Source organism: Anser brachyrhynchus (assembly GCF_964034855.1).
Source record: "Anser brachyrhynchus genome assembly, chromosome: 1".
Taxonomy (NCBI): domain Eukaryota; kingdom Metazoa; phylum Chordata; class Aves; order Anseriformes; family Anatidae; genus Anser; species Anser brachyrhynchus.
This window is the reverse complement of record NC_137694.1, coordinates 150,881-178,859: the sequence shown is the minus strand read 5'-3', so window position 1 is coordinate 178,859 and position 27,979 is coordinate 150,881. Positions and strand designations below refer to the sequence as shown.

At 47.2% G+C, this 27,979-nt stretch overlaps 2 protein-coding genes across 6 annotated transcripts; one reads left to right on the top strand and one right to left on the bottom strand.

The window, feature by feature from the left end:
- The first annotated feature begins 5 nt into the window (after positions 1 to 5).
- Positions 6 to 11,501, top strand: LOC308181172 (olfactory receptor 5AP2-like). The gene has a single exon (XM_080564013.1). It carries the CDS (start codon positions 8,424 to 8,426, stop codon positions 9,411 to 9,413), a length of 990 nt encoding a protein of 329 aa, XP_080420139.1. The 5' UTR covers positions 6 to 8,423; the 3' UTR covers positions 9,414 to 11,501.
- Positions 11,502 to 11,638: 137 nt separating this feature from the next.
- LOC308181159 (hematopoietic lineage cell-specific protein-like) lies at positions 11,639 to 27,585 on the bottom strand. 5 transcript variants are annotated; one of them, XM_080563979.1, is made up of 15 exons: positions 27,445 to 27,585; positions 25,074 to 25,157; positions 23,474 to 23,547; positions 22,454 to 22,583; positions 21,580 to 21,690; positions 20,844 to 20,898; positions 18,908 to 19,018; positions 18,410 to 18,520; positions 17,662 to 17,717; positions 16,398 to 16,467; positions 16,018 to 16,154; positions 15,285 to 15,395; positions 14,491 to 14,794; positions 14,118 to 14,189; positions 11,639 to 13,728 (listed from the first exon to the last, which is right to left on the bottom strand). In XM_080563979.1, exons 2-15 carry the CDS (start codon positions 25,155 to 25,157, stop codon positions 13,592 to 13,594), a joined length of 1,563 nt encoding a protein of 520 aa, XP_080420105.1. In that variant the 5' UTR covers positions 27,445 to 27,585; the 3' UTR covers positions 11,639 to 13,591. The 5 variants fall into 5 exon arrangements, with proteins under 5 accessions (XP_080420105.1, XP_080420107.1, XP_080420106.1 ...); XM_080563981.1 differs by having other exon boundaries at positions 15,285 to 15,392; XM_080563980.1 differs by having other exon boundaries at positions 16,018 to 16,151.
- Positions 27,586 to 27,979: the final 394 nt, after the last annotated feature.

The window sequence follows — 27,979 nt, the reverse complement described above, 5'->3', positions numbered from 1 at the left end:
CGAACTGGAAATGCCAGATTTTCCTTATTCTTGCTTATGGACTGGTCTAGTTAGCAGAGTATTCCAGGCAATTTATCTGAAAAAAAAAAAATATATATATATATATACACACACACATATACTTCTTGAAGGAAACTCAACTCTTTACTGGAAAAAAAGCAATGAGAGAAATCTGAAATAATGTTCTTACAAAACCTGATAATAATTTAATTTCAGAGGTCAGACTTACGCTAGTGGGAAAGAGGTCCAACCCTGCTCAGATCAGGACCCATTAGCACAGGTTGCTCAGGGCTGTGGGCAGGTGAGGGCTGAGTATCTCCAAGTACAAAGAGTCCATAGCTTCTCAGGGCTTAGATATAGTGCTTGAAGGATTTTTCTTCCCAGAGGGGGATGTCTCTCATTACAACTCGGGCCTGTTGCCCCTTCTCATCACAATGCACCTGTGAGAAGAATCTGTCCCCATCATCTCTTCCTGCTCGCATTAGGCAGCTGCAGACTGCAATGAGGTCTCCCCTTCACCTTCTGCTCTTCAGGCTGAACAAATCGAACTGTCAGCATCTCTGCATACATCCTGTGCTCCAGCCCCAGAGCCTCCACAGAAACCACTGGGCAATGTATGGCAATGACTGACTCGTACAAGGGAGCTGGAAGTTTGGTATGCTCAATTGTGTCGATGCTATAGTAAAAGAAGGCATTTTCCTATAATCTCTGTCAAATAAGTCTGAGTGCTAAAACTGTGGTATTTATAAGAAAATCATGAAGAATATTGCCCATGGAGCTTTCTAAACAGGGATATTCAGGGGAAAAAGAGAACACAATGCTGAGCCAGTTTGTATTAAAACTATTGGAACTACTGTTTGGATGACATCTGGCAGAGCAGTTTTAGCACCATCAAAACTACATCAGTAATAGTCCAAATCACTGAGGAAAAAACAAACAAACAAACAAAAAGAGAGCACAAGCCTGCTGCAGACAACAGGAAGAAACATTGCCATCAACAAAGCACTGAGCTCCTCAATCAGACATGACCACAGAAAGGCTGGGCAAATGGAGTTGCCCAGCCAATAGAAGTGTGTTTAAAAAAAAAAAAAAGAAGAAAAAAAAAAAAAGACAGGAAGAAAAAACAGGAAGAAAAATGCATTCAGCTTGCATATGTCAAAGCAATAGTGATATCAGTGAAAGCAGTGGTATAAAATTATCTGGATCATCAGGTTCAGAGAATGGTGATTAACAAGTCATTCTCTGCCTGGATACCAGTGACAAGTAGAGCATCGCAGGTATCTGTCCACCTCACCTGTATTGTTTAGCATCTTCATTAGTTATATGGAAGAGATGGCACTCTTGTCAAATTTGCAGGTGACACCAAATCGAGGGTGTGTATGTTCAAGGGTTTCCTTCCAGAGGGACCTGGGCAGGCTGGAGGCCTGCTGGAGGCCAACAAGAACCTCATGAAATTCGACAAGAACAACTGCTAAGTTCTATGCCTGGAAAGACAGAGCACCTGGCAACAAGACAGGCTGGGGATGCCTGGCCACGTAACAGCTCTGTGGAAAAGGCCCTAGGAGCCTTTGTTGGACAGTGAGCTGGATATGATGCAGCAGTTTGCCCTGGCAGCAAAGGTGGCCAAGAGCATTCTGGGCTGTGTGAACTGAAGCAAAGAAAGTAGAATGAGGCAAGTGGTTATGCCCCTCTATTTGGTACTCCTGAAACCATATCCAGATACTGGATCCAGTGCTGGGCTCCCCAGAACAATATGTCAACAAACTGGAGGAAAGTTTCAGTAGAGAGCCACCAAGATGACCAGGACTGGAGCACTTGCCTTGTGAGCAGAGGCTGAGGGAGCTAGGCTTGTTCAGCCTGCAGAAGAAATGGCTTCGGTGTGTATCAGCTAGCAGCCTTACTGTACATATGGGAAGGATATCAAGAAAATAATGCCAGGCTCTTCACAATGGGCTTGGAGAGAGGAAGAGAGGCAGTAGGCAAAAGTCAGGCAACAGGCAAAGATATTTCAAGTTCAATATACTTCCTTCTGAATGGATGTAAGGAACAACAGTGACTCTGAAGCTTGTGAGGTAGTTGATCAGGGTCTCAGAGAGGCTGTGGCATCTCTGTCTTCAGGCAGTTTCCAGGCCTGATTGGATACAGCCCAGAGCAGCCTTGTCTGACCATGGAGCTGGTTGTGTTTTAGGCAGTGGTTGGACCGTGCAGGCAGATTACTGCCACCTGGAACAACATCATGAATTGCATTGTTTTCCTTGGCTCTGTGTCCAAAGGAAACATTTGTGTCCAGGTGCAGTCCATTAAAAGTGAGTAGGCACTACAGCTATAGTGAGCTGTGGTATAAGCGATGGTGGTTTTTGCTTGAGAAAGAATTCTTAAGCTGGTAAAGATACATCTGTCAAAGCAAACTGGGAAACATAGAGAAGTTCACGATTTTTTACAATAGTGTATTTGTTTTTTGAAAAGCTCAGCCATTACAATTGGACAAGTTAAGGGCTCTGCACCCAGTTGAGTCTGATCTCCAGAACTGCTTAGTACTCACAGGATCTGAGCCCAAACCTCGTGGTTACACAACCCAAGGATAGATTTGATATGCCTTGGTAGAGCAGAGGAGGATACAATTTTGAAGTTTCTCCTCATAAAGTCTGCCCTGAAGAAATAACTACAAAAAAATGGACATGGATTGCCAGAAATTGATACCAAGTTTCTGGCATCTGACAAGATTTCAGTATATTTTAATATTTCTGCCAAGTGTTGATGGTCTCAGCAAAGCCTTATTTCAAATATCAGTGTGGGAGGCGGTTTCTCCAAGTGCTGCCAACATGTGTCCTCATCTAGAAACCTGAGAGAGTAGCCAGGTTACACGGGAATACCATGCCACTGAATTTCTGTGTGGAACAAGGAAATATTCATCATTGCCACAGGAGAAAGGCAAAATTTTTTAAAGTCTAAGCAAATGACTGTGTCAAAAAGTCCTTTTGTCATGGTGCTTCTACCCTGTCAGCCCAGCTTCCCTGAAAATGCTCTCTCAGACAGGGCCTGGCTGAGCTGCCCTTGGCACAGCCTGGAGCAGCATGTGGGGTCAAAGTGAGTCCTGTGTCAGGAGGGCTTCATCCCAATGGCTCAGATCCCACTTGTGTAGGCTGACTGGGGTATGTGTCTCTGCTCCTTGCCAATGAACAAGAACTACCTCTGCAAGCCTCTCCCCCAGGGTCCTCATGAGGTTAAAAGCAGCTCCTCTGCTCACAAGCCTAGCGGACACAGAGGCCCTTCCTCATGCAGGTAAGATGCTGTGGGCAGCACTCATGAACATTGCTAGTTTTCCTCTTGTAGCAAGCACTGGATGTCTGCCAGAGTTTGCTGTTGGACATGGAGGTAAGGGAGTGCAGGAAGGGCAGGCCCACTGCCCATGGTGGGGACAGCAGTCCTGTTTATGGTGGGATGCTCTTAGGGGTCTTACTCATGGTGGGACCACCTCAGGGGATCCTGTCAGCACACGGTATGGCACCCAGGGCTCCTAGGTGTTCCAGGCATGCAAGCAGGCTGTGGCTGCTAGTGATGCCTCAAGCAAAATAATCCAGTCTTTTTCAGAATAAATTAGTCCTGCATTATTGCTGGCTTCCTTAGTTCAGCCATCACCTCAAACTGGTCCTGGACCATACCCAAGTTTCAGGATTCTACCTCCCATGGCTACTTGCTCCAGGCTATCTGGTCTGCTCAGCTTGGTGCAAATGGGCCTTGATAGCTTGGAGAAGAAAGCCACATCCTCCTCCAGGAGCAGCTAGCTTCCTTGGGTGGGCACACAGCATATTTGGCTTCCTGTAGGAGGTAGGGTGACACATTGCACCCCAAAATGCTGGATCTATGTAGAAGTGCACTGAGGTGATGTAAAGCACCTTCTTTAGGCATTGCACTAGTGGTAAGTTGGGTCTCAAACCAGTGCATCGCTATCACACCAATCAACAGTGCCTTCCTCCACCTACGGGGAGCGAGAGAAACCAACTGCCTCCCCAGCACTAACAGCACCAGTGCTCCCTCTCTGCTCACCCATCCAGCCTTTTGGGGCCGGTCAGCAGTGGACAGTGGTGTAGCTTTACTGGGAAACAGTTGGAGGTCATTAGTGACCCTGAGAAATCTTTTTCGGTGCAAGTGAGAGGGTAAGGAAAGGAGCTGGTGCAAGGTGGAGACTTTCAAGGCTCAATCCTGTGCAGTGTGAGGGAGGACGGAAGATTTTCCTACCATGTTTCCATTTCATTGTGTACAGGATGTCTGAGGACAAAAGATTTAAATCAGGCATTTCTTGTCATGTGGCTGTGTCACTGACTGCTACATTGCTCCATACGATGGTGAAAGATTAGGTTCAGCTTCTGTGAAGCTTCTGTGTCTGCACTGTAGTCCTGTGCCTTCACACCTAATCCAGTCTAAATTTGTCAGCATGGGGAGTACATCATGGGCAGGTCTCCAGCCCTCTCTCACTCCTGCAGCAGAACTAACAATTCCCCGCGGCTGCTGGAAATACCATGACTGACATATCATCACTGTGTACTTGCATCGACCCAAGGGCTCATTGACATCATGTGATGGGCTCACTCACCTCTTTCTCACCTACTCTTATTTTCAAGGGTTGAGCTCAGAACATAAACAGATGACTAGCCCTTACATACCTAATCTCCTACTTTGAATTTATTCTTATTTTTAGCACTCCTTGACATTCCCCTGTCCCTCCTGTGTAACAGGGAGGTCCCCACCTTAACTGGAGCCATCTCCACTATAATTTGTCAGTAGACTCCTGCTGCTGGCTAGCAGGTCAGTAGTAAAAGCACCTGACAAGGTCCTTAGCAGAGCATGCACTCACACCTGTACCACGGAGGCATCTATGGCCTACCAAAACTAACTGCCTCAGTGCTGTGAATGTTCATGCATACATAGTTTTGAACTTGTACAGAGAAATGTGCACATTATGCAGCTTTGCAGACAGGAACAAATGGAGACAGGAGATGTTTCCAGGGGAACACTGCTATGTGCTGTTCCAGCTCTTGTCTCTCTCAGGAACATGATACTGGTTGCTTTCAAGACCAAAGCAACACTGGGCCAAACAAGCTGTGCTATTCTTGCATCAAAATCCATATTGCTTTGGCTGTGGACTGACTTGAAGGAAGAGATCATTCCTAATTTCCAGAATAATGGATGATATAGTCCTTATGTACCAGTCAAACATATGCAGAAATAGTAATTAAAACAACAACAAAAACACTGTTAAAGAATACAATGACTTTGGACACTGCTGGAGAGCTTGACCAAGCAGTTGCATCTCAGCGTTGCAGCACCCACACTCAAGATGGAGTATCAAGTTTTTATGTCATTGGATGTGCTAATATGGATGTGTACAGACTTTTCAGGACAGATAGGCAGGGTAGGCAGAGCTGGAGTAGCCCTCTATATGAGGGAAGGTCTTGATTTTATGGAGCTTACTTATAGTGATGAAAGGGTTGAATGCCTTTGGGTAAGTCAGGAGAAAGGTCGACAAGGGAGCTATTGTGGTAGAAGGATGCTATAGACCACCCAACCAGGATGAAATATTTTATAAGCAACTAGGAGAAGTGTTGCAATTGCTAACACTCATTCCCATGGGAGACTTCAACTTTAAGCGCAGGAAGTTCTGGCTGAATATGAGAGGGCACTTCGTTACTGTGAGGGTGACAGCACTGGAACAGATTGCCCAGAGAGGTTGTGCAGTCTCCTTCTCTGGAGGTATTCAAAACTCGCCTGGATACCGTCCTGCGCAATGTGCTCCAGGTGATCCTGCTCGGCAGGAGGGTTGGACTAGATGATCTTCAAAGGTCCCTTCCAACCTCAGCCATTCTGTGATTCTGTGATTCCCAGTTGTCTGCTGGAAATACAATACAGTGGAGAAGAAACAGACTAAGAGATTCCTGGAATGTGTGGCGGTAACTTCCTGACACAGGTGGTGAGAGAACTGACTTGGGAAGATGTCCTACTAGACCTGTTGTTTACAGGGAAGGTCTTGTGGTTGATGTGTTGGTTGGAGGCTCTCTTGGGCATAGCGATCTCAAGATAATAGAGTTCTTGATCCTTTGGGAATCAAGGAGGGCAGTCTCATTCTCACGGCTTGGACAGATGTACTGTTTGCTGTGTAGAAAACTATCTGGATGGCTGGGAGTAATGGAAGTAATGCTTAGGGACACGGTTTATAGGTGGAGTTGGTAGTGTTAGGTGATGCTTGGGCTTGATAATATTAAGGGTCTTTTCCAACTTAAATGATTCCATGATTATGGTGAATTAACCTTTTGACTGAAAGTTTTCCTCTCAGTATTAAAATTAGAACCAAAAAAATAGAGAGTAACAGAAATGAAACAGAACTAAAAATAGTAAACTTCACCATGGAAACATTAAAGCTCTTAGTCTGCTTAGCACATTGAAACAAACACTAAGACTGATCACAGTGTGCAAGTGTAGAAACAAGGAGAAAATACTATCACAATAGAGACTACCTAATCTGGAAGAGAAAGACCTGAAAAGCATAAATGGGACAGAGCTGACATTCCAGCAATTCCATCAGAAAAAAAAAAATGCACAAAAAATTTAGCAATGTTTTTAATTTCTTAGAGAGCCTAAGGAAAAAAAAAAACCTCCAAGAAAAAGCAGTAAATTCTCCATTGCTCACTGTTTTAACATCATGCTGCAATATATGACAGGGGCTGCACAAATGGAGAGCAACTTGGCAGAAAAGGACCTGGGGGTCGTGGTAGAATACAGGTCAAACATGAGCCAACAACGTGCACTTGCCACAAAGAAGGCTAACAATATAATGGGCTGCATTAGGCAAAGTATTGCCAGAAGGTCGAGGGAGGTGATCCTGCACCTCTACTCAATACTGAGGAGGCCACACCTCAAGTGCTGGGTCTGGTTCTGGGCTCCCAAGTACAAGAGAGACATGGACATGCTGGAGAGAGTCTAATGAAAGGTCTCAAAGATGATGAAGGGACTGGAACTTTTCACCTATGAGGAGAGTCTGAGAGAGCTGGAACTGTTCATCCTGGAGAAGAGAAGGCTGGGAGGGGATACCTGAAGGGAGGGTGCAAAGACGACAGAGCCAAGCTCCTTCCATTGGTGCCTACTGACAGGACAAGAGGAAATGGGTACAAACTGGAACACAGGCGGTGCCATCAAGAAACATTTTCTCACTGTGTGGGTGACCAGGCACGGGTTGCCCAGAGAAACTGTGGAGTCTCTCTTCTTGGAGGTCTTCAAAAGCTATTTGGACATGATCCTGGGTAAGCAGCTCTGGGTAGCCCTGGTTGAATAGATGGCCCTAGTTGGACAAGATGATCGCCAGAGGTCCCTTCCAAACTCAGCATTCTGTGATTCTGTGTTACATGCTTTGGACAGAGAAATTAAAAATGTATAAATGAATGCTAAGCAAGGATTTCTGCCTGAAATAATTTAATCATGTTATTTAATATAGTGAAGAGACAGGACAATTGTAATCAGTTGCTAAAAACGTCTTTAAAGAGAAAGGGATTTTGTGTGTGTGTGTGGCATATTCCCTTTGGCCTTGTATAATGGCAATGGAACCCTGAATAAGCATCAGGAAATATCTCTAATGTTCACTAAATGGAGAGTGACAGGAACTGATAGCTTGTGTGGGGACATTGCTGAATCCTGATCACAGGAGGTTTGTCAGAGAAGACTGAACTGTTACCCATGAGGAAAAGCTGCTCACAGATACCCTTTACAGATGCAGGCAGGCAGACATGATGGCGTCTTGTTTTGAAGTGTACAATTTCCATGTCAGAATAGCAGAGAACTACTTCCTTGAGTTCAATGATGTGCAGTACCCCACCTTGCACTCCAGCCATACCTGGTGCTGTCAGTGAAAACCAGTCCAGAACCCAGCAGCAGCTAGAGTTCTTGGCAAAGACATGCTCAGTGGCGGTTGCTACACTGGCCAGTTACCTTATTCTCTGATTCAGGAATATTATAGAGTACTAACATAGAATCATATCATAGAGTGGCTCAGGTGGGAAGGGACCTTAATGAAGTAGGGAAGCGTGCGGTCACCATAAGTGCAAACAGGAGAAAAAGAAAGACATGCTGGGTCTTCTTCAATGCAGTGGGTGAACCAAGGAAGTGTAGGTTAGTCAGGATGCACAATGGTCATGGTTTCTCCTGTGTGACTCTTGCAGTCAGGTCACCAACACTGAGTAACACATCTCTTGACTGTAAAATGCCACCATCTATGAAATACCAGTATGGGAGGCTTTCAACTGTTATGGAGATAGGACTAAAGCCATTATACCAGTGAAATCCTTGCTTTGTGGGTGGGTGTGCATCAGTCCCGTTGCTCACAATCTCCACCTCTCCCCAGTGCTTTCTGCCTGCAGACCAAACCAGCTGGCCCCATGGCAGGAGAGAACCAGACTCGGGTGACAGAGTTCATGCTTCTGGGCTTTTCCCATGGCCAGCCCTTCCTCTTCGTCCTTTTTCTGGTTATTTACCTGGTCACGCTTCTGGGGAATTTTGCAATACTTGCCCTTGTGTCCCTGGATCCCCATCTCCACAACCCTATGTACTTCTTCCTCAGACATCTGTCCTTCTTGGACATCTGCTACTCATCAGTGACAGTACCCAAGATCTTGGCAAATGTGCTACGCTCACAGGCAACCATCTCCTACTGCGGGTGTCTGGTGCAAATGTTCTTCCTGATGGCATGCGCAGGGGCCGAGTGTGCACTCCTAGCTGTCATGGCCTATGATCGCTATGCAGCAATATGCCAGCCCTTGCACTATGTCCACACCATGAGCCAGGGTGTCTGCACAGTGGCAGCTGCAGGCTGCTGGCTCTGGGGTATGTTGGATTCAGCCGTGCATACACTCCTGGTTTCTAAGCTGTCCTTCTGCGGGGCTGCCCATCTCCAGCACATCTTCTGTGATGCTCCCCCACTGCTGAGGGCAGCATGCAGCAACACCCACCCTGTCGAAGTGGCACTCCATGCTGCTAGCTTCTTTGTGGGCCTCAGCCCCTTCCTGTTTGTCATCATCTCCTACCTCCGCATCCTGGCTGCTGTCCTTGGGATGCCTGTGGCTGCTGGCCAGCACAAAGCCTTCTCCACTTGCTCTGCCCACCTGCTTGTGGTCACCTTGTACTTCGTGACAGCCAACCTGAACTACAACCGACCCAGCACTGGCTACTCGCCAGTGGCTGACACAGTGGTCTCTGCGCTGTACTGCATTGTCACCCCCATGCTGAATCCTCTCATCTACAGCCTCCGCAACCAGGAGGTGCAGAGGGCCCTGCAGAAAGCCCTGCAGGGATGGGGTGTTTGGGGCTCCCCCGGCAGCAATGCTGATGTGGTGTTGGCCCCTCATCAGCTGGCTGTAGGAAGTCTGTGATGGCAGCAGTAGGCTCGGGACTGCCTGGGAAAGCAGGGGCTGCTTATAGTATACTGTCATCACATGTCTGACCCTTGGCATATCACTGATAAGAAAATGGCAAAATCAAGTCGGGATCAAGGCTATAGTTCCAGGATTATGTATCACATGCTGAGCTCAGTACAGGACCCACCGCAGCCACATTATCATGGAATCATAGAATCATAGAATCAATCATAGAATAGCTTGGGTTGGAAAGGACCTCAAGGATCATCTAGTTCCAACTCCCCTGCCATAGCCAGGGATGCCAGCCACTAGATCAGGTTGCTCAGGGCCTCATCTAACCTGGTCTTGAACACCTCCAGGACTGGGGCATCCACAACCTCTCCGGGCAACCTGTTCCAGTGCCTTACCACTCTCTGAGTGATGAATTTCTTCCCTATATCTAATCTAGATTTCCCTTCTTTTAGCTTACAACTGCCCACACTACCATCCCCCCATCCTATCACTGCCTGCCCATGTAAAAAGTCACCCTCCATCTCTTATAAGTCCTCTCTAAGTACTGAAAGGCTGCAGTGAGATCTCCCCAGGCCCTTGTTTCTAGCCCTCCTCTGTTGCAGAAAAGGCTGAGTGGATTGAAAGCAGGATAAGAGGAAATGTGCATGATATTTATTTATTTATATATTTATTAATGTTTAAAGCAGCATTCAGGTGACAATCCAATGCAAACTGAAGCCCTCCCCTAACCCAGTGTGTTCCAGGCTAGATGCTCAATATGCCACTGTAAGAGTTGGCTGTTGGTATGTAAGTAGCATCAACAAGTCCAAGTGCAAGGTGCTGTACCTGGGCCAGGGCAATCCGAGACAGAAGTACAGACTAGGAGAAGAACTCATTGTGAGCAGCCTTACAGAGAAGGACTTGGGGGTTCCAGTAGACAAAAGGCTCAACATGAGCCAGCAGTGTGCACTTGCAGCCCAGAAGGCCAACTGCATCCTGGGCTGCATCAACAGAGGAGTGGCCAGCAGGCTGAGGGAGGGGATTGTCCCCCTCTACTCTGTGCTCGTGAGACCCCGTCTGGAGTCCTGTGTCCAGGTTTGGGGCCCCCAGAACAAGAAAGATCTGGACCTGTTAGAGCAAGTCCAGAAGAGGGCCACAAAGATGATCAGAGGGCTGGAGAACCTCTCCTCTGAGGAAAGGCTGAGAGATCTGGGGGATGTTCAGTCTGGAGAAGAGAAGGCTCTGGGGAGACCTTATTGCTACCATTCAATACTTAAAGGGGTCTTACAAAAAAAGATGGAGAAGGACTCTTTACTCGGGTAGATAATGATAGGACACGGGCGAATGGTTTTAAACTAAAAGAAGGTAGATTTAGACTAGATATTAGGAGGAAATTCTTCACTGTAAGGGTAGCAAAGCACTGCAGCAGCTTGCCCAGAGAAGTTGTAGATGTCCCATCCCTGGAGGTGTTCAAGATGCATGCCTGCAGGCATGGCAATGTTTCTGCAGCTGTGCCACAGAGGAACACAGTGGCTGGAAGAGACCAAAACATGATCATCTATACTTTGGTTACCAAAAAGACACAGCAAAATTGGGGGGGGGGGGGGGGGAAGGGGGGGAGATTAAAAATCTCCAGAAATTTTGAATTAAAAATAACGTCTTACCTAAAACATAATGTGTCTTTCCCATGATTGGCAGACAGAGACTGTGATTTTTTTTCAAACAGTCTCAAACAGTAAGCAGGGATGCTGTAGTGCCCTTCAGGAGCTCATATGAGTTTTTTCTTGTCCAGGTGCAGGACAGGCCACAACAAACCTGTGAGCTACACTGGAAGCCAAAGGTGCCATAACGGGGTCCTCCACACCCCTGCTGCTGGCATTTGGCACTGTGTTGGGATGTGTTTCTGCAGCTTCTCACAGGCTGCAATGCTCAACAAGTCCTTGATTTATTCCTGATGTGATGGGACTTGCATATCAACAGCCAACTCCTATAGTGGCATGTTGAACATCTAACCTGGAACACACTGTTAGGGGAGGGCTTCAGTTTGCATTGGATTGTCACCTGAATGCTGCTTTAAACATTAAAAATAAATGTCATGCACATTTCCTCTTATCCTGCTTTCAACCCACTTGGCCTTTTCCTCATATCTGCAACAGAGGAGGGCTAGAAACGAGGACCCTTTTCACTGTGCAAGGAATGGAGCCTACAGCAGACACCTGACACGTGATAGCATGAAAAACAGGACACAATTTTGATCACGTCAGAACAGAAGCAGTTTATTACTAGTGCAGTGCAGCAGAAGGACAGGCTCTGCTCACATGAACTCTGTTCAAATGAGGCAGTTACAAAATTTATATACCTTTAGGTTATGCAACTTGTTCTTTTCCAATCTGTGCCAGAGAAGCAGGATACGGTAAATAGCAATAGCAATGGGAATTCTTCAGATAAGGAGCCCCTAGCCTGTACATCCTGTCATGAATAATTCACTCCCTTGTTAATTAAATCGTGCTGACTGGTGAGATAATTAGCTTCAAATAGTCCTTAATTAGTGAGGCCTGCAAAGACCTAGGAGGCATAACTATTTCACTTCCATGCTAGGAAGTGGTGGCCTGACTTCAGCACAGAGAGGCAAACCACCCACCAGTACAGGGAAACGGAGCCGAATACTGGATGGAGGAACCCACCTTCATCACTGACTGGAGAACATGCTAGAGTCTTTAGGCTAGAGAAAAGCTGTGGGTCTGTTTATCCTGCACGTGTGTGCTTATTTATACTGTCAGAACTGTTAATAGGAAAAATGGAACTCAAAAATATACTACTGGCTGTATCCAGCAGCACTTATTCTGACTCATTTTCCAGAGGGAAAGGATTTCCCTGGAAGAACATTCCTCTGCTGGAATGCCTGGATGGCGACCGAAACAGTTATTAACATATTCCTTATTAAGTGAAGCCTTTTGGTATTTTTCTGTTGCTCCAAGACATATTTACCAAAGTCATTGTTCTCAGAAAATAATCTAAATTTTTTACTTCCTTTTTCAAAGTTTACCCCAGAAACAACATAGCCCTGTGTTCTTGGCACACAGGGGAAAAACAAACAAGTAATCTACTACCATAGTAGATAGCATCTACTATGCTTCATCTTCATTGACCAACACACACTTGTCTTGTTTAATGGAACAGCTCATTACATCAAAGCTTATGTCTGTTTGTAGGCAAACTCAGCAGTGTTCAGTGTGAGGATCAACTGTTCCCAGGTGCCAGCCCTGAATCTGCCCAGATAGACCCAGATCACATTTCTATACTCTGCACTGCAAACATATTGCATCTTGCAAGTGGAAACTTCTTGGGAAAAAAGGCAAGTTCAGTCTTCACTGTGCTGTTTTCCCTTGACAACTGGGTAGGATAAGGTCCAGGGCCATAGCTCAGGGCAGTATCTCTTATTCTACAGCTGTATATTCTGGACTTAGTCCTATGAAGAAAGAAGGCCTGTCAGATAGAGGTGACAAATGGCAGTTCAAAAATAAAAGGTCCCTTCTGCCCTGACTAGATTAGTTATTTTTTCTTGCTGTGAATTGCCCTGCTGAAACAGGAACGGACACACTTCTCCTGCAAGCTTTCCAGTTGACATATGGGACAGTCTAGACAGAAAATATATCACATCCACATGTTCTGAAAACCATCCCATATAGGACTGGATGGGAAACAGAATAAAAATATCTGAGGGAGGGTGTCAAGAGGATTGAGCTGATCTCTTTTCAGTTGTGCCCAGCAATAGGATGGGAGGCAGTGGGCACAAACTGAAGCACAGGAGGTTCTGGCTGAATACGAGGGGGCACTTATATACTGTGAGGTTGACAGAGCACTGGAACAAGTCGCCCAGAGAGGTTGTGGAGTCTCCTTCTCTGGAGATATTCAAAACCTGCCTGGATGCCATGCTGCGCAATGTGCTCTAGGTGATCCTGCTTGGCAGGGGGGGGTTGGACTAGATGATCTTCAGAGGTCCCTTCCAACCTCGGCCTTACTGTGATTCAGAATCCATCTTAGGCACAGGCCAAATATTTTGTCAGAAACTGCCAGTTTGCTCACTGGTACTTCTTGCACGTAGACATGCCAGGCTGAGCCAAATTAAGCTAACAATATGTAGAAGGCTGAAGCAGACAGAGGCAGAAGTTTGGAATAAGGCAGTTTGGACAATGCTGGTCTCACTGCAGAAGCTTCACATAATTTGCTGGGAAGAGGCCTACTTTGCCCCGGCACTGACCCCGCCACCAGCCTTCATCTACCATCTCGATGTGTGTGATTGTGTCATCGGGATCAAAAGAAATTTCATCATCTCCATCTGCAAAGATTGATCAGAAAACAAAGTCACAGTGTAAAGATAACCCCAGAATTAACTGTTTTTACACCCTCCCTTACCTCTCCCCAGGAGAATACAGAACAAGAAGGTTGATAAATCCCCGAGTTCATCTTATCCCATCTATTTCTACAAACAGCACAGATAGAACAGAGAAGGAGCAGGACTTCACAGATGAAAGATGAAGTGTCTATGTTCCAAAGTAAGGTCTCATTCTGTTTTTCCATGAGGAAGAAATTGAAATAACCAACTCAAAATCTTTTTGCCACTGTTGATGGTGTGAACAACCATCTCCCCACCCCACCTTGGCCAAACTCCCAGTGCCTCTCCTGTCAGGATGATTGCCTTTCCCATAGCCTGGATGGCACACCCACCTCCTTGGTAATCATAGAGAGCCACAGCACAGGTCCCAGGGCTCTCCACCTCATAAACATTGTCCGTTTCCCCTGCAGAAGACAGGATGGGTAAATAAGAAAAGAGGCTGAAAGCAACCAAAAAGATCTGGTCAGTGCCACCCTCCACCCTTCTTCAGCAAAGATACCTGCTGCCTGACACACCATCCCATGCAGCTGATTTTGCATCTTGGAGCAGGGCAAGGGGCTGGGAGACATAAAGTCTCTATCAGCATGGATTGTTAACTTGACCACAGAAAATTTCAGGACACAAAATCCCTCTGGAGTCTGTCCCATACATCCACTGATGCAAACAGACAGATACACTCTCCAAGATTCTTCTCTCTGTACTCACCCACGCAGGGCTGGCTGGACTCCTCAGGAAGGATCTCCTCATAGTCCTCACCTCCATCTCCTCCACGGTTGATGACGGCATCTGGCTTTCCCAAGGGTGCTGGCAGTTCCTCATAGTCAGCACTTGCACTGATACCGTCGCAGTAGTCAGAGTGCTCTAGCAGCTCCTCATAATCTCCACTGACATCCAAACTCTCACTGTAGATGGGCTGATCCTGGCTGGGAAACTTGGACAGCTCTTCACCCAGATCTGCTGGCCTTGGTGGCAAAGTGGGGGGTGTTTCCTCATCCTCCCCTTTTGCCTCCTGCCAGGAGGTAAGAAAGTGACAAGAAAGTCACCAGGAAAGCAATCACTACAGGCAGCTCTACCATGACTGCACAGCACCCAATGCAAGCAAGCCCACTCTGCTGCATGTTTTTAGTACTATCATGACACAAATAGAACATCATCCACAAAAGGAACTCAGCCATTAGGTCTGGGCTGAACTAGAACCTGGGAGTGCTGAACACACTTTCATGGCTCATGTTTTTGAGCCTATCTCACATACATAGCTACAGTCCACTCTACTGCTGCTGCAGTGACCCCATTCCAAGAGCCTGTTTTGCATGGCATAAGGTGCTGTGCAGCCATGTCCCATCACTATCCCAATATTTCCCCCTCACTCTTTGCAAAGCCTCTTCTGTGCTGTGGCTGCACCCCTCTTCTTTGTGCATGGCTACCTGTGAATCACAGTCCCCTCACAGGCTCAATCCTCTCTGCTCCCCTTTCTGGCTCCCCCCAGCCTGCCTCAGCACCTGCTCTCCTTGTGACACAGGACTGTCTTGGACAGCTCTCCCAGGGACCCTTGGTGTCACAGTGACAGGAACTGTCTCTCTGTGGTCCTTCGCTCTCTGTGGGATTTCCTGCTGGAGAAAAGTCATCAGAGCTCCTCAGTCCCTTTGAAACAGGTCCATTCCCAACCGAGCAACTCTCAAGACAATTTTTCTCACACCGAAATCTGTTCCAGCTGCCATAAACCTGCTATACAGACTGGACACCAGCAGGCCTGTAACTACTACTGGGTCTGCAGGAAGCAGACTCGAGGAGGGAATACATTAGAGAGTGTTTTATTGAAGAAACCTTATCTGCACATCAAACATAGCAACAGCGCAATGTAGAAGGAGGTCTTTTAAATATGAAGGTTTGGGTACAATCTCCAGTTTGGAAAACCTTGAATACATACTGCTGGGATGGCAATACCAAGGAGGTGCTATTGCACTGTGCTTGCCTGGCACTAAAGGCAAGGAGACTAGACCAAACCGCAGGGTGTCATGGTTGGGTGCTCACACATCCTGATCCGTGTGCCGAACCATGAAACATTGATTGAATAGCATGGTATTCAATGGCAGTCCCTGGCAGTTACAGGGAAGCTGTTTAGACAAGAGGTCACTGTAACAAGATCTGGTAGAAGCACATGGACCTCTGTGGTCCTGGGGAAAAGCCTGTTTCACAAGCCTTGGGGGACATGGGAAGATGGTCATGGCTCACCTTCTGCCGAGCTGCCTGGCACTCCTGAGCTTGACGCCTCACCCGGTCCTCTTCTGCCTGCCTTTTGCTCTCCTCGTCTGCCAATTTAGCCAGGTTTTCAAATCTCGACCGCAGGCTGCTGGTGCTGCTGGAAGCTGCTGTGGAGATGACAGCTGCTCAAGCCTGCCCAATGGCTCCTTTCCACCACCCCAAGCACCCAGGAGAAACCTGGACCTCTGCCTCTGCCAGAGAAACTTGCAATATAGTCACCTTCTTCAGTTTTTCAACACAGGCTAAATCCACAGCCCACCACAGCCCCTGCCTGCCAGTGTGCTGCTACAAAGGGCCCATGAGATTCACAGCTTCCCACCAAGCCCAGGGCTGGTACACAATTATCTCACCTGCCTCCACTGGTCTTGTTTTCTCATATGAGGAAGTTGGACTTGCCATCTCGTTAAAGCCAGCAGCACTCTGCAAAAGGAAGTGTCCAGCTTGTTAGGCAAGGCCAGTACTGAGATTCCACCAGATGGGTTTGGCTGTTGGTGACCACAAACAAGTCACAGCTTTGTTCCCAGCTATGTCTGCCTTCATCAGTAAAACTGCCACAGCCCTGTGGGAAGGGAGGCTGCTGGCTGCAGTCCTGCTTTCCAGTGCCTCCCTGCACTGCCAGAAGTATCTGCTGATCTCCAGCCAAAGGCAAGGGCTGTTCCTATAGAGAGGCAATGCTCCGAAAACTTCTAAAGGCTATGTGGAGCCAAGCCAAGGAGGTTTAACAGTGGCAAGAGGACTCCTGTATGGGACAGGAAGGCTGGGCACTCAAGGCAGGAGCGCTCACATATAATGCTGCAAACAGCTGGGGTGGTGCCTGACAGTCCTCCTCTTCCTGAGGTCCAGGTAAGTGGTGAACCAGTCCCCTGCACTCCCAGAGGTATGGGGCATGGAAGCACTTTCCTGTTGAATGCACAGCGGCAGCTGCACAACCATGAAAATGGCACCGCCCTTCAGCAGGTCGTTGCCTGCAGTATATGTACACAATAGCCGGGGCTGGAAAACAGTAAGGAAAAATGTGTGTGACTATCTGAGATCCTGATGGCTTTATGAGGTGTGAAGAGATGGCTAAGCTGTTAATTGCATCAATCAGATGTTTGTAGCAAGACACACCTCAGACTTCTCACAAGGCTGTATGCTCACAAAATTTCATTTCGAAAGAGCTATCATTGCTCATCATGACTGTATTGGTACATGTAGGGCCTGCAGGAGTAACAGACAGCAGGCAGACAGTATGCCCCCAGTACCTCAAATGGCACTACATGTACAGGACAGCACAGTTTAATTCTCTTAGAGAGTTCTTCACTGGCTCTACTCATAGTCACATCACTAAATACTACTACAAGAGAAAGCAGGTGTATGACTGGTCAGTCTGAGAGTGGAATGATTCAAAAGCAACTGAGAATGGAAAATATTCTTCCTTTCCTCCCTAGCTCCCCAGGCTGCATTCCTCTGTGCCCTCTGGCATTTACACTGGGTCAGTTCCCTCATGCCTGCAATGGTTGTGCAGTGACCAGTGGGACCTCGTCTCCATCTGGGAATTCTAAACTCCTGCAGTAGTGCAAAGAGCACTGACTAGCAGGAGGCAATAGCAGACTCCTGCATGCAGAGACTTACCTTATCTACCCTGTCCTTCTGGACCCCGTAGCGGCCTCCAAATCCTTTGGCATAGTCTGTATGGAAAAAAATGAGGCTAATTTATATTTTATAGGCTCCTCTGACTTCAGCATGCTGTGACTAGTGAAACAAGTTAGTTTTGTCTTAAAATGAACGGCACAATGTCTGGTGGCTAGCAAGCTGCATCTCATCACACAAGGAACTATGTAAAGGAGGCAAAATGCTCTACATGGAAGATTTTAAGACTGATTTTTTCATTCCTTTCAGTGAAGTGCACAGCTGTTCACTGCTGTATGATGGCAAATCTCCTTCCAAGTCACTGGGTTGAGAAGCCAGTCATGCCATTTGAGTGCAGTGTGGCCTTGTTCACTGAAGTTAGATATACAGTGCTAGAAGCATTCAAGCCATTTCCTTCCCATGTGCTCATTTTCTTTCATGAGGTTATAATCAGGACTGTACCTGACAGAAGAAAGCATAGCACAGTTGGAGAAGCCTGATTCAGGCACTTGTATTCACATGTCTGTCACTGATCCAAACAAGCTGCTCTCTAAACCCTACTCTGGCAGAGTTTATCCTTGTGCTTTGGGGGTTCACAGTGTCTCAGCTGCTCCACCTGCCTGCAATTCCACAATATGCTATACACATTCAGTTTATATCAGCTGGATCTCTGTCAAGTATGAACAGGTAGCTCTACACCTACACGTGCTTCAAGGCAATTATGCTGCCACCTCTGGCAGCATTGCTATACCTGTTTGGGATGCATGGGGTTGCACTTCCTCCTGATGGTCCCAGCCAAGAGCACTCTTGTCCTGTCGATCCCTCTGGACCCCAAACTTCCCACCAAAGCCCGCAGAATAGTCTTCAGTCATGGGGATCCAGACCATGGAATGGAGGCGAACAGAGAATGGAGGGAAAGAGAGAAGTGGCAGCACTGTGAGCACAGGCTGTTCTCACAGGAGCAAGTAGTTTTTCCTGCCCAGGACTTAGAGAGAGATGAGGACAGACAGGGAGCAAGGCCAGAGCTCTCCACTGGTGGATACATCAATAACCCTCCCTCCTCCTTGAGACACATCACCTGCAATCAGCTTCTCAGCATAATCAGCATTGGGCACCCAACAGTTCCCTTAGCATTCCACCACACATACACCAGGTTGTAAGCACCAAGCACAGAACTACATGGCCCCAACGGGGATAGTCCCAAGCCCCAATCCTGACACTGCTGCTGCAACTGGCTCCCCAAGCTCACCTTTCTGAGAGTCGTGCTTCTCCACCTGGCTCTTGTAGTCGAACCCCACTGCTGCTTTGTCCACCTTGTCCTTCTCCACACCATAACGGCCGCCAAAACCCTTGGAGTAATCTAAGGGGGTGCATGGACTGAGGTTCTACCCCAGGTATGGGGCTGGTGAAGGAAAGACTTAAGATGGGGAGGAGCATCAGGGAGAAGGATGAGTAGTAAAGATGATGGACAACACTAGAAACAGCAGGCACTTGGAGAGAATAGAGTGGAGGGCAGGGAGTACCGAGGGCCATTGAGGATGAGGGTCCATGGGAATGGGTGCACAAGAGAAGTCTGGGTCACGCCAGCAAGAGCTCAAGAGCAATGGGCAGCAGGAGACATGGCATGCACGGAGGGCAAAGAAGGCAGGTAACATGCCAAATGCAGATGAGGAGGCAGTAGGAGCTCCAGCCATCAGAACATGCATAGCCAAGACATGACTTAGGGGCCCTGAGTGCCTGGGTATCCACTCACTCACATATCCGCACAGCAAGCATCTCAACCTGTGGTCTGCCAGTCTCTGAAAAGGTCTTTGAGTAAGCCTTTGAAATCACAGAAGAAATGGCAAACTTTTGTTGTATGGCTTATATTTGCCATAGTGGAATCTCAACTTCTACACGGAAACGGCTGAGTCTGGATGCTGCAGCAAAGGCTGAAAGCCACATTTCTGGAGACATGCTACAGATCCTCTCAGTCTGTCTCTGTCTCTTCTAGAGAAGCCTAGCAAATTCAGCCTTATCAATCCATGAAGATTTTGCCCTAGAGAAACATGCATGAAAACATTTTGGATTCAAGAACGGCTCTCAGAATAATATTCACTCAATTTCATGGAAGCTCAGTCACTTAAGGTTGAATAAGAACAGAAAGTAATTATTAAAATCTGTAATTCTGAGAAATTTCTTAATTTTCTCTCACTTAAACTATTATTTACTGATTAGGCCACCACAAAACAGATCTTTTAGGAAGTTGTCTTCAGCAAATATAGATTTTATGACTGTTACCTTGATGCTAGAGTTTTCAACATTGAAACATTTTTATGAAAAATAAAGCAAATACGCAGCTGTTCAGCGTAACTTCTCCTTGCCTTGCTTCAAACATTTTCATTTTGTCCTGAGTGATTTCTGTGGTTTTACACTGCCTGACATTTCATGCCTACAATTTACTATGAGGCCTCTTATACAAGAATGTGTTAATGTAACACAATTTTGCTTGACTTATTACTTTAAGATCAACTGAAAATGCCTCAAATCTTCTTCCTTCTTTTATAATTTCCTCTGAAAAATAATGATAGCAGTCTTCTTTTCTTGGTAATGCAGCATTCTTCACATTTATGTGAAACAGTAACAGGCCTTGCCCTCTCTTCTTCTCTTGTCTGCAGAATATTTAACCTTTCATTTCAGTTCTTGCAACGTTCTTTCAGAATATAGCTGCTTTTATTTATATGTCAAAGTTTGATTGAATGATCTCCAGAACTCTGCAAGAGTTTGAGTGCTATAAAGGCTTTTGTTTCCTTATCCATTGTTGTGCCTTTTCTTATATGCCATTTTTTCAGAAATCATTTCTTATATCCTACAGTGATTGGGTACTCTCTGTAGCAGTTTCTCAGAAGGACTTTTAAAGGAATGGGAGAATCATCCATTTGTCAGCAGATGTGTGTGTGGGGGTGTCCTCTCTGCTCAGTCAGGATGCAGCAAAGCAGAACAGAGAGGCAAGAGGGATGTACAGCAGAAAGGCGGTTACAGGACAGCAGGCAATGAAGCCACAATGGTGAATGACTGAGAATAGGAATCTGCAAAAAGTGACAGGAGGATAATAAAGGAGGCTGTGCCACAGCAGACAGCACAGGATATCGGGAGAAGAGAAAATGGGTGAAGTATCAAGGGACCAAACATGCCCATGGACTTGCCTTTCTGGGACGAGTGTTTCTCCACCTCACCCTTGTATTCAAAACCCAGCGCTGACTGGAACAAGAAGGGGAGGAATGTCAGTCATCCTGGGGGCCAAGTCAGATTTCATCTACCCTCATCCAGTGCCCTGGGGCCTGGCTGGGACCCTGCTCCCTGTCCTGTGCTCAACATGCAGATACATGGCCACTGCTCATCTGGCAAGGACCTCCTCAGACTTGCATTCCCATTGTCCCTGTGGCAGAATGCCCAGGAATGCAACTCAGGTAAAAGGGCCATAATCCTGACCCCACACCCTGTTAACTGCCAAAGCACCTGGGCAGTGTCTGCAGGATATGCACAGGATGGAGGGCAGCCTGCTGTCACTGGCCAGTCCTGCCGTGGCCAGTCACTGCACATGGCAAAGCTTGTGGGTTTGGAGATGAGAAACACCACAGCTCCCAGGAGCAGCGATGTCCAAGACACAAACACAGCACTGCCTGGATAGGACACTGCAAGCATATTAATGCACACCAGAGAGCCAATCTGCATAAGTATGCTGCAAGTTATCAGCTACTGTCCTGCACACAACAGGTGAGCTATGTTACCGTGGAGACCATGGTGAACAGCATACCTAGACCTGCTCCCATCAGCACATTGAAAACTGCAGCAACAATTCTAAATGTAGTAATACAAATTTTAGCGGCAGTACTCAGCGTAGGCTGCAAAAACATACTTCAGTTGCTCCATTCAACACACCTTATCAGTTCGGTCCCGTTGGATTCCAAACTTCCCACCAAAGCCCTGTGCTGCATCTGTCTGTGAGGAATGCTTCCCGACGTCAGCGACATACTCATGGCCCACAGCGCACTAAGGAGAGACAAAGCATGACATGAGCTCCTCGACACTCAGACCAGTGGGCTAACAGAGACATGGGCACCGAGTTGTTCTGCCCTGCTGACAAAACGCTTGTGGCCATAAGGAGACAGGTCCAAACTGACCACAAGGCAGGAATGTCCGAGTATGACTGCTCCCTTTTGGCCTCCTGGAAACTCTGCTTCTCACCCTGTCATCCTGGTACCATGCGAATCTACAGTGACCCCACAGACTGAATACTATTGCAGTCTTATCATCTCACTTCAGACAAAAAGGTATTAAAAGCTGAACGCTATAGAGAAGATTATGATGATGATTAACAGAAAACATAAAACATTTTATATGAGAACAAAGATAACAAAGATTATGGACCAGGGCTTCACCTGGGGGAGGTATGAGAGAGGTCTGTAACGCAGAATGTGAGTGGGGGATTATTATTCATTATTTCTCCAAGCACAAGTAGGGAACCACCTAATTTAATTGTTATGCAGCAGTTTTGAAACAAGCAGTATAAAGTCCTTCTTCACAGAGTAGTTAACTCAACTAAGGGGAATGTTGCAAGGAAGCTGTAGAGACAAAATATACAAATAGGTTCAAACACATCCTGGAGACAGACTATGGGCTAGATGGACACGTGTGAATCATGCCAGCTCTCCATTCCTTCCCTTCAGGGTCAGGCCAGAAGACAGGGATGCTGTCTCCTTGATGCAAAAGAGCCTCGTCCAATAAGCCCAGGGAAGTCCTCTACAACTGTTACCTTATCCATTCGGTCCTGCTCTGTTCCAAATTTGCCCCCATAGCCATAGGAGGCCTTGGGGCCAGTCTCCAGCTCCTTCTTCTTGATGACTTCGTGTTCCTCTGACACCTTGTTCCTCAGCTGGTGGATGCTGGCAAGACAGTGTCAAGGCAAGTCACTGTGGGATTCTGCAGACCTGTGCATTCAGCTGGAGCATCCCTGTGCCACTATGCCACCCAGAGCCCCATGCACATAAGCACACTGTCAGCAGCCACCGCGTGCCCTCAGTGGGCCCCTCTGTGTGGCAGCCACACCTGCAGCCACTGCACAGTAGCTGGGAGGTGATGTTACCGCGGGGCCTGGCAAAGGACCCAGAGAAGCAGGCTCAGCAGTTGCACCCAGTCCCTAAACTGCAGTCCCATTCAGGACTTTCACAGGAACCCAAGCTTTCCTTCTGTGTGCTGCAGTACTTCACAATGCACAAGGCAGTACCAAATGTCCCACGGGAGCTGCTAGATAGGGGTGGCTTTGGAGAGAGAAGGAGCAGGATGCCTTTACCACAGCAGAACAGCCTCGGTCCGAAGGTATTTCACATTTAACCGCTGACGGCATCACCGTCAGTCCTGTGAATTTTGCTTCTGGTGCAACACGAGCATCTCAAAACAAGAGCTTGGGTGCAGCCGGCCGAGCCTGGACGGGCAGGCGGCAATGCCGGGCGGCCCAGGCCCGCCCCTCTGCTACCCCACCGTTTTCTGGGGCGAAGGGTGCACCACGGCTGCTCCACGGCAGCCGGCAGGCCCCTCACGCCGCTGCCCAAGCTCTCTCGGGCCCCTTGTACCCAGCGGCCCGGCAGACAGCCCGGGGCGGGCAGCGGGGGCGGCCCTGGGTCCCGCTCCGCCCCTGCCGCGGCCCCGTCGCGCACCAGCCCTTTTTTGGCAGGTTTCGGCCCGCGGGCGAGGCCGCGGCGGCCGCTTCCCCTCACCGGCCGTGGCCGCGCCGACAGCCCGCCGCAGGCTTCCCGCCCCGCCCGGCCGCACTTACTCGATGTGCTCGGCGCGTCCAGAGCCCGCGATGGTCTTGGCCCCCCAGCGCTGCTCCTTCTCAGAGATGTCGTTCTGCAAAGCGAACCGCAGCCGTCAGCGGGCGGCGGGGCCCGCCCGCTCCGGAGAAACGGGGCTCCAACCCCCGGTTCCCCGCGCGCCGCCGGCTGTCCTCCCGGAGGACCGCGCTCGCTGCAGCCTCGCAGGGCCGGGCCTGGCTTTGCCCGCGTCCGGACGACCCGGGCTGGAGCGAGCGAAGGGGGCGCGGACAGGGCGGAGGGTTCCCGGGCACGGACAGGACGGGGCAGCGGGCGAGGCACAGCGCGGGCGGGCGAAAGGCGTCTGCCGCCCTGCCGGGCCGGCGCCTGGGGAGGCCGGGACGTTCCTTCCCTCCTCTGAGGGAAGACCTAGCAAATAAAAGTGCTGTAGAAATCAAATGATTAAGAAAATGTTAGAAAAACGCCAACATTGACATTTTACTCAAGGTCGGCTGTTCTGCTTCAATTCTTATATGACAGCAGTTGTTCTGCCTTTTTGTAGGTCTGAAATTGTATTTGACCAATTGAAGCATGAGTAAGCTCTTTCCTAATATAAAGCTAAAAGTAAGTATATACAAAATAGAATACACAGTCTCATTCTGTTGGGGCTTATTTTAAATATAGTCACAAATGGATGAATTAAGTAAAAATAATTTTGATGTCACCGATTTTTTTTTAAACATTAGTAATTTGAGGAATGTGAGAAGGGAACTTTCTCTTCCATCCCAAGCTAGAATTTCTTATTCAGAATTACTAGGCAAGACTGAATCTCCAACACAGAGGGCACTAGCTGTGTCACTGAAGAGACTGTCCAGCAAAAAACTCCCTTGGAAAGGAAAATTTCACATAGCTCAGAGAGACTTGTGATGGTAAGGCACGGCTGGCACTCCTTAGTACCACAAGGAGCAGAACTTTTCCTGTTCCCAAAAGGTTTAGAAAAAGAGTATGAAGAATGAGATGTTCTTGTCTTGAGCCATGAAAAGATTGTTTAGGTTGACCAAATACAGGAGACAACACAGTGCAGAAAAATCTTGTGATGCCATATCAACAGGTGATAAAATTGTAAATGAAAGCTAGTGTTAATAAGTACTAAAAGCATATGGGAAAAAATAATCCTGTATCTGAACAATGATGGTGCCAAAATATTCATTCAGGAATGAGTATGAAATAGGGAATTGCATGCAATTATGTAGGAGAGTAGCAAATAAGGAATTGGCCAAAAGGCCAAAGTGTGAGTAACTTATTGGGAAAGAAATAGAGAACTAAACAGAAAGCGTCATAACACTTTCTGAATCCATAGGGTTCTCACAGGCTGAGCACTTCTACGCTCTCACCATCTCACCTAGAGAATTACAAAAGATACAAGAAGAGAACAGAGCTATTTAGCGGCATGGAGCTGCACTTGTACTGGGTGACAATAACTACTGGGATTTTTCCATTCGGAGAAAAGACAGAAAAGGACAATGTTAGAATCCTGCGCCAAGCCCTCAAGCACAGCTGACAAGCATGTGTCCAGAGACAGCGAGACTCTCAGTGACATGACTTTCTATACCACACACTCACCACAAAATCGGGGTCAGTGTCCCAGTCGTCTCCCTGAGCCTCAACCTTCACCGACACATCGTGTCCCACGACCGCTTTCCACATCTGCACAGGGAGTACATTTTGTCACCTGGGGCCTGGCCTGCAGGCCCTACTGGCTCGCTGCCATGGACCTGTCATATCACAGCAGTCATGGCATAACTTGGGCTGGAGGGGACCTTTGGAGGCCACCTGCCCCATCGAGCTCGTGCCTCATACAGCACAGGGCACCCCAAAATAGTTTCTCTTGAGCCCCAGCACCTCTTTCAGCAAAACACACAGTGAATCTAAGAGTAAACCACAGCCTTCTAGCCCACCATCTTCACAGTTAAACTGTACACTTTATTTTAATGCACGTTACTGCTAGCATCCGACTATCAGATTCTGTTTTTTTCCATCATATATTGATTTTCTGTGCTCTGTGAGGTTCTTCATGCATTAACTTCCCATTTGCTAAGCACAGTCACGGCATACCACCAGAGGCTATGGCTTCCTCTGCTACCACGATACAACACATATTTAATTGAGATTGAACTCCTGAAGTCTCCTGTTTTTCAAACTTTTAATCACTGCTTAGTGTGCTAAAGACAGTTCAGAGAAAAATTGCATGTTGGTCTTACAATGCTGGTAGAGTGTGCTGTGTGGTGTTTATGTCAGCTATATAGTAAAAGCAGGAAATGGAGGCGAAAAGCATTAAGCGTGCATGGTGGGAAAGGCTGAAACTGCAGCAGTACAGCTTGTACAAGCTGTCCAAAGAGGCCTGGAGGAAGTGACAGACCCAGGAAGAGGAAGTCAAAAAAAGTAATGTGAAATCTAAAGCTCCTGAATTTCATTTTCAAGGTGACTCTGAAAAAAGATGATGAAAAAGCCCCTCCCAAACAACACAGTGTCTACAAAATGAGAAACAGAAGAAAGATTACATGGCTTGCTGGCCCATATACAACAGATCAATCATTTTCATCAGCGCTCTCACTTCTCACCTCCTATATTTCTGCCTGTGGTGTTGAGGAGCCCTGAATTGTTCTTACTGTAGCCCAAAGAAGCTTTTCACTAGGGCAGAGAGAAAGACTGAACAGGATGTGCAGCATTGTGCGTGAGCCCTGTTTCACACCACTGCAAACATCCCATAAAACAGTGAACAAACCAACAGGAGGGAAGAGAACTGCTCTTTGCTGATCCTCATAACACAGCATCTTTTTATTATGTGCTTCTCAACAGGACCAACTCCTCAAGCCCACAACAGGACAGAACATAAACTAGCATACAAACTGACCCCATGTGCCCAAGATCGTTGCTTTCTGCGCAAACAAAATGTTTATGATGAACTGGGAATGTATAGTCGCAACAGCTGAATGAATAACCTTCCAGCCCAGCTCATTGTCCTGAGTTAAATTGCCCAGACAGCACTGAGAGATCAGGGAGCAGACAACAGGAAATGAAAGAGGAGAGCAGGGATGAACCTTTCATTTGGTTAAAAAAAGCCAGACAGGCTAAGCCAAGGGAGAGTATTTAGGACCTAGGTAGGTACTGTGAAGATCTGACTTTAGGCCTTCCCCAGGTTGCATCTGGAGTTAAAAAAAAAAGTGTAATACTCCAGAAAACAGGATGCCTGGAAACATACTCTGTGCTTCTATGCTCTGACAGCAATCCTATGACAGAACATAGCTAATAGCAAACAGGTGAAAAAGGAAGGTTGATGTGGCCAACATAGCACAATCTAACAATACATTTCATCTCCTTTTCCTCTCCCTAATTTATTAGCCTCTCTCACTCCAAAGACTTTTGAAGTTCGTGGCTCATTTTTCTTTGTGTGGCTCATTTTTGTTTGTGTTAGAACAGCAGCAATAACAAACTAGCACAGGGCTTTTCAACTCAGGGCAGCTAATACGAGCGGCCAACTCTAATGCAAGTGGTTTAGGGTTTTAAATCCTGCTGTAAAAGGTTATTGACCACTTACTCTCCAAAGCCACCCCCATGCATCTTGGGAACCATAACAAACTACAGTCTGTAATCACACCACAGGACTCCAGGCAACCTCTAAGAGACATACTACCAAGAGCAGTTCATCAGTCTGCTAGTTTGTTCTGTTCTTTCCCCAGAAGCATCCACTACAGCACAAATACAGGGTACCACTTAGCACAGCTGTACTGGATTTGGAAACTTGTTTCTTCAAAGCCTCAAACACAAAAGCAACAATGATGACAATGAATCTATGATTCTATGACCAAGGAACAGAGAAGTAAATACTGAGCATTATCAACTCACACATGCTGGGTCAGGAATCTGCTCTCTCTGCCCACCAAAGTACTACTTTTGTTGTTGATCACTTTCCACTCTCAAAAGCCAGTCTTACCTTAAAATGCCCACCAGCTCCTGCTGGCAAACTTGCTGCTTTTTGCCCCAGCACCTGATGCTAGTAACAGCTTCTAGGCTTCCGTGCGTTCTGGGTTCCTGTTTTAACTTCAGCTAACTTCACTTCCTGTGTCCCAGCCCCCAACTTTGCTCAAGTAATGAGCACCAAAACCTGCTCTAGGGTGCTGCAGTTCCCTTGCACACTGCCTGTGCTCTGGAAGGCTGACAAGGAGTATACACAGGACACAGATTACTCCGTCTATGAGTAGGGCTTAAGGGGGCATGAATTTCTTAGTGTGCAAAAAGAGAAAGAGACTGTGATCTCCAGAGTAACATCTCCTCCACAAAAAAAAAAAAAAAAAAAAAGAACAAACAAAAAAAAACCATTCTGACAGAAAAGAAACAAAAATGTCTGAAGCCGTGGGCTTGACAATTACAAAGAGATCCCAAGAAAGCAAACTTGGTTACAGAACTTGTTACAATGCTTGGATCTGTACTTTACAGCCCTATCAAAAAAAAAAAAAAAATCCATATAA

Bases quoted from the DNA above. Each gene is read 5' to 3' on its own strand.
- LOC308181172 (XM_080564013.1), top strand. From the start codon at position 8,424: ATGGCAGGAGAGAACCAGACTCGGGTGACAGAGTTCATGCTTCTGGGC.
- LOC308181159 (XM_080563979.1), bottom strand. From the start codon at position 25,157: ATGTGGAAAGCGGTCGTGGGACACGATGTGTCGGTGAAGGTTGAGGCT. The intron at 22,584-23,473 runs GTAAGTGCGGCC...CTGTCTTGCCAG, and splicing joins GGACGCGCCGAGCACATCGA to CATCCACCAGCTGAGGAACA. The intron at 16,468-17,661 runs GTAAGTCTCTGC...TTCCTTTTGCAG, and splicing joins AGAAGGACAGGGTAGATAAG to AGTGCTGCTGGCTTTAACGA.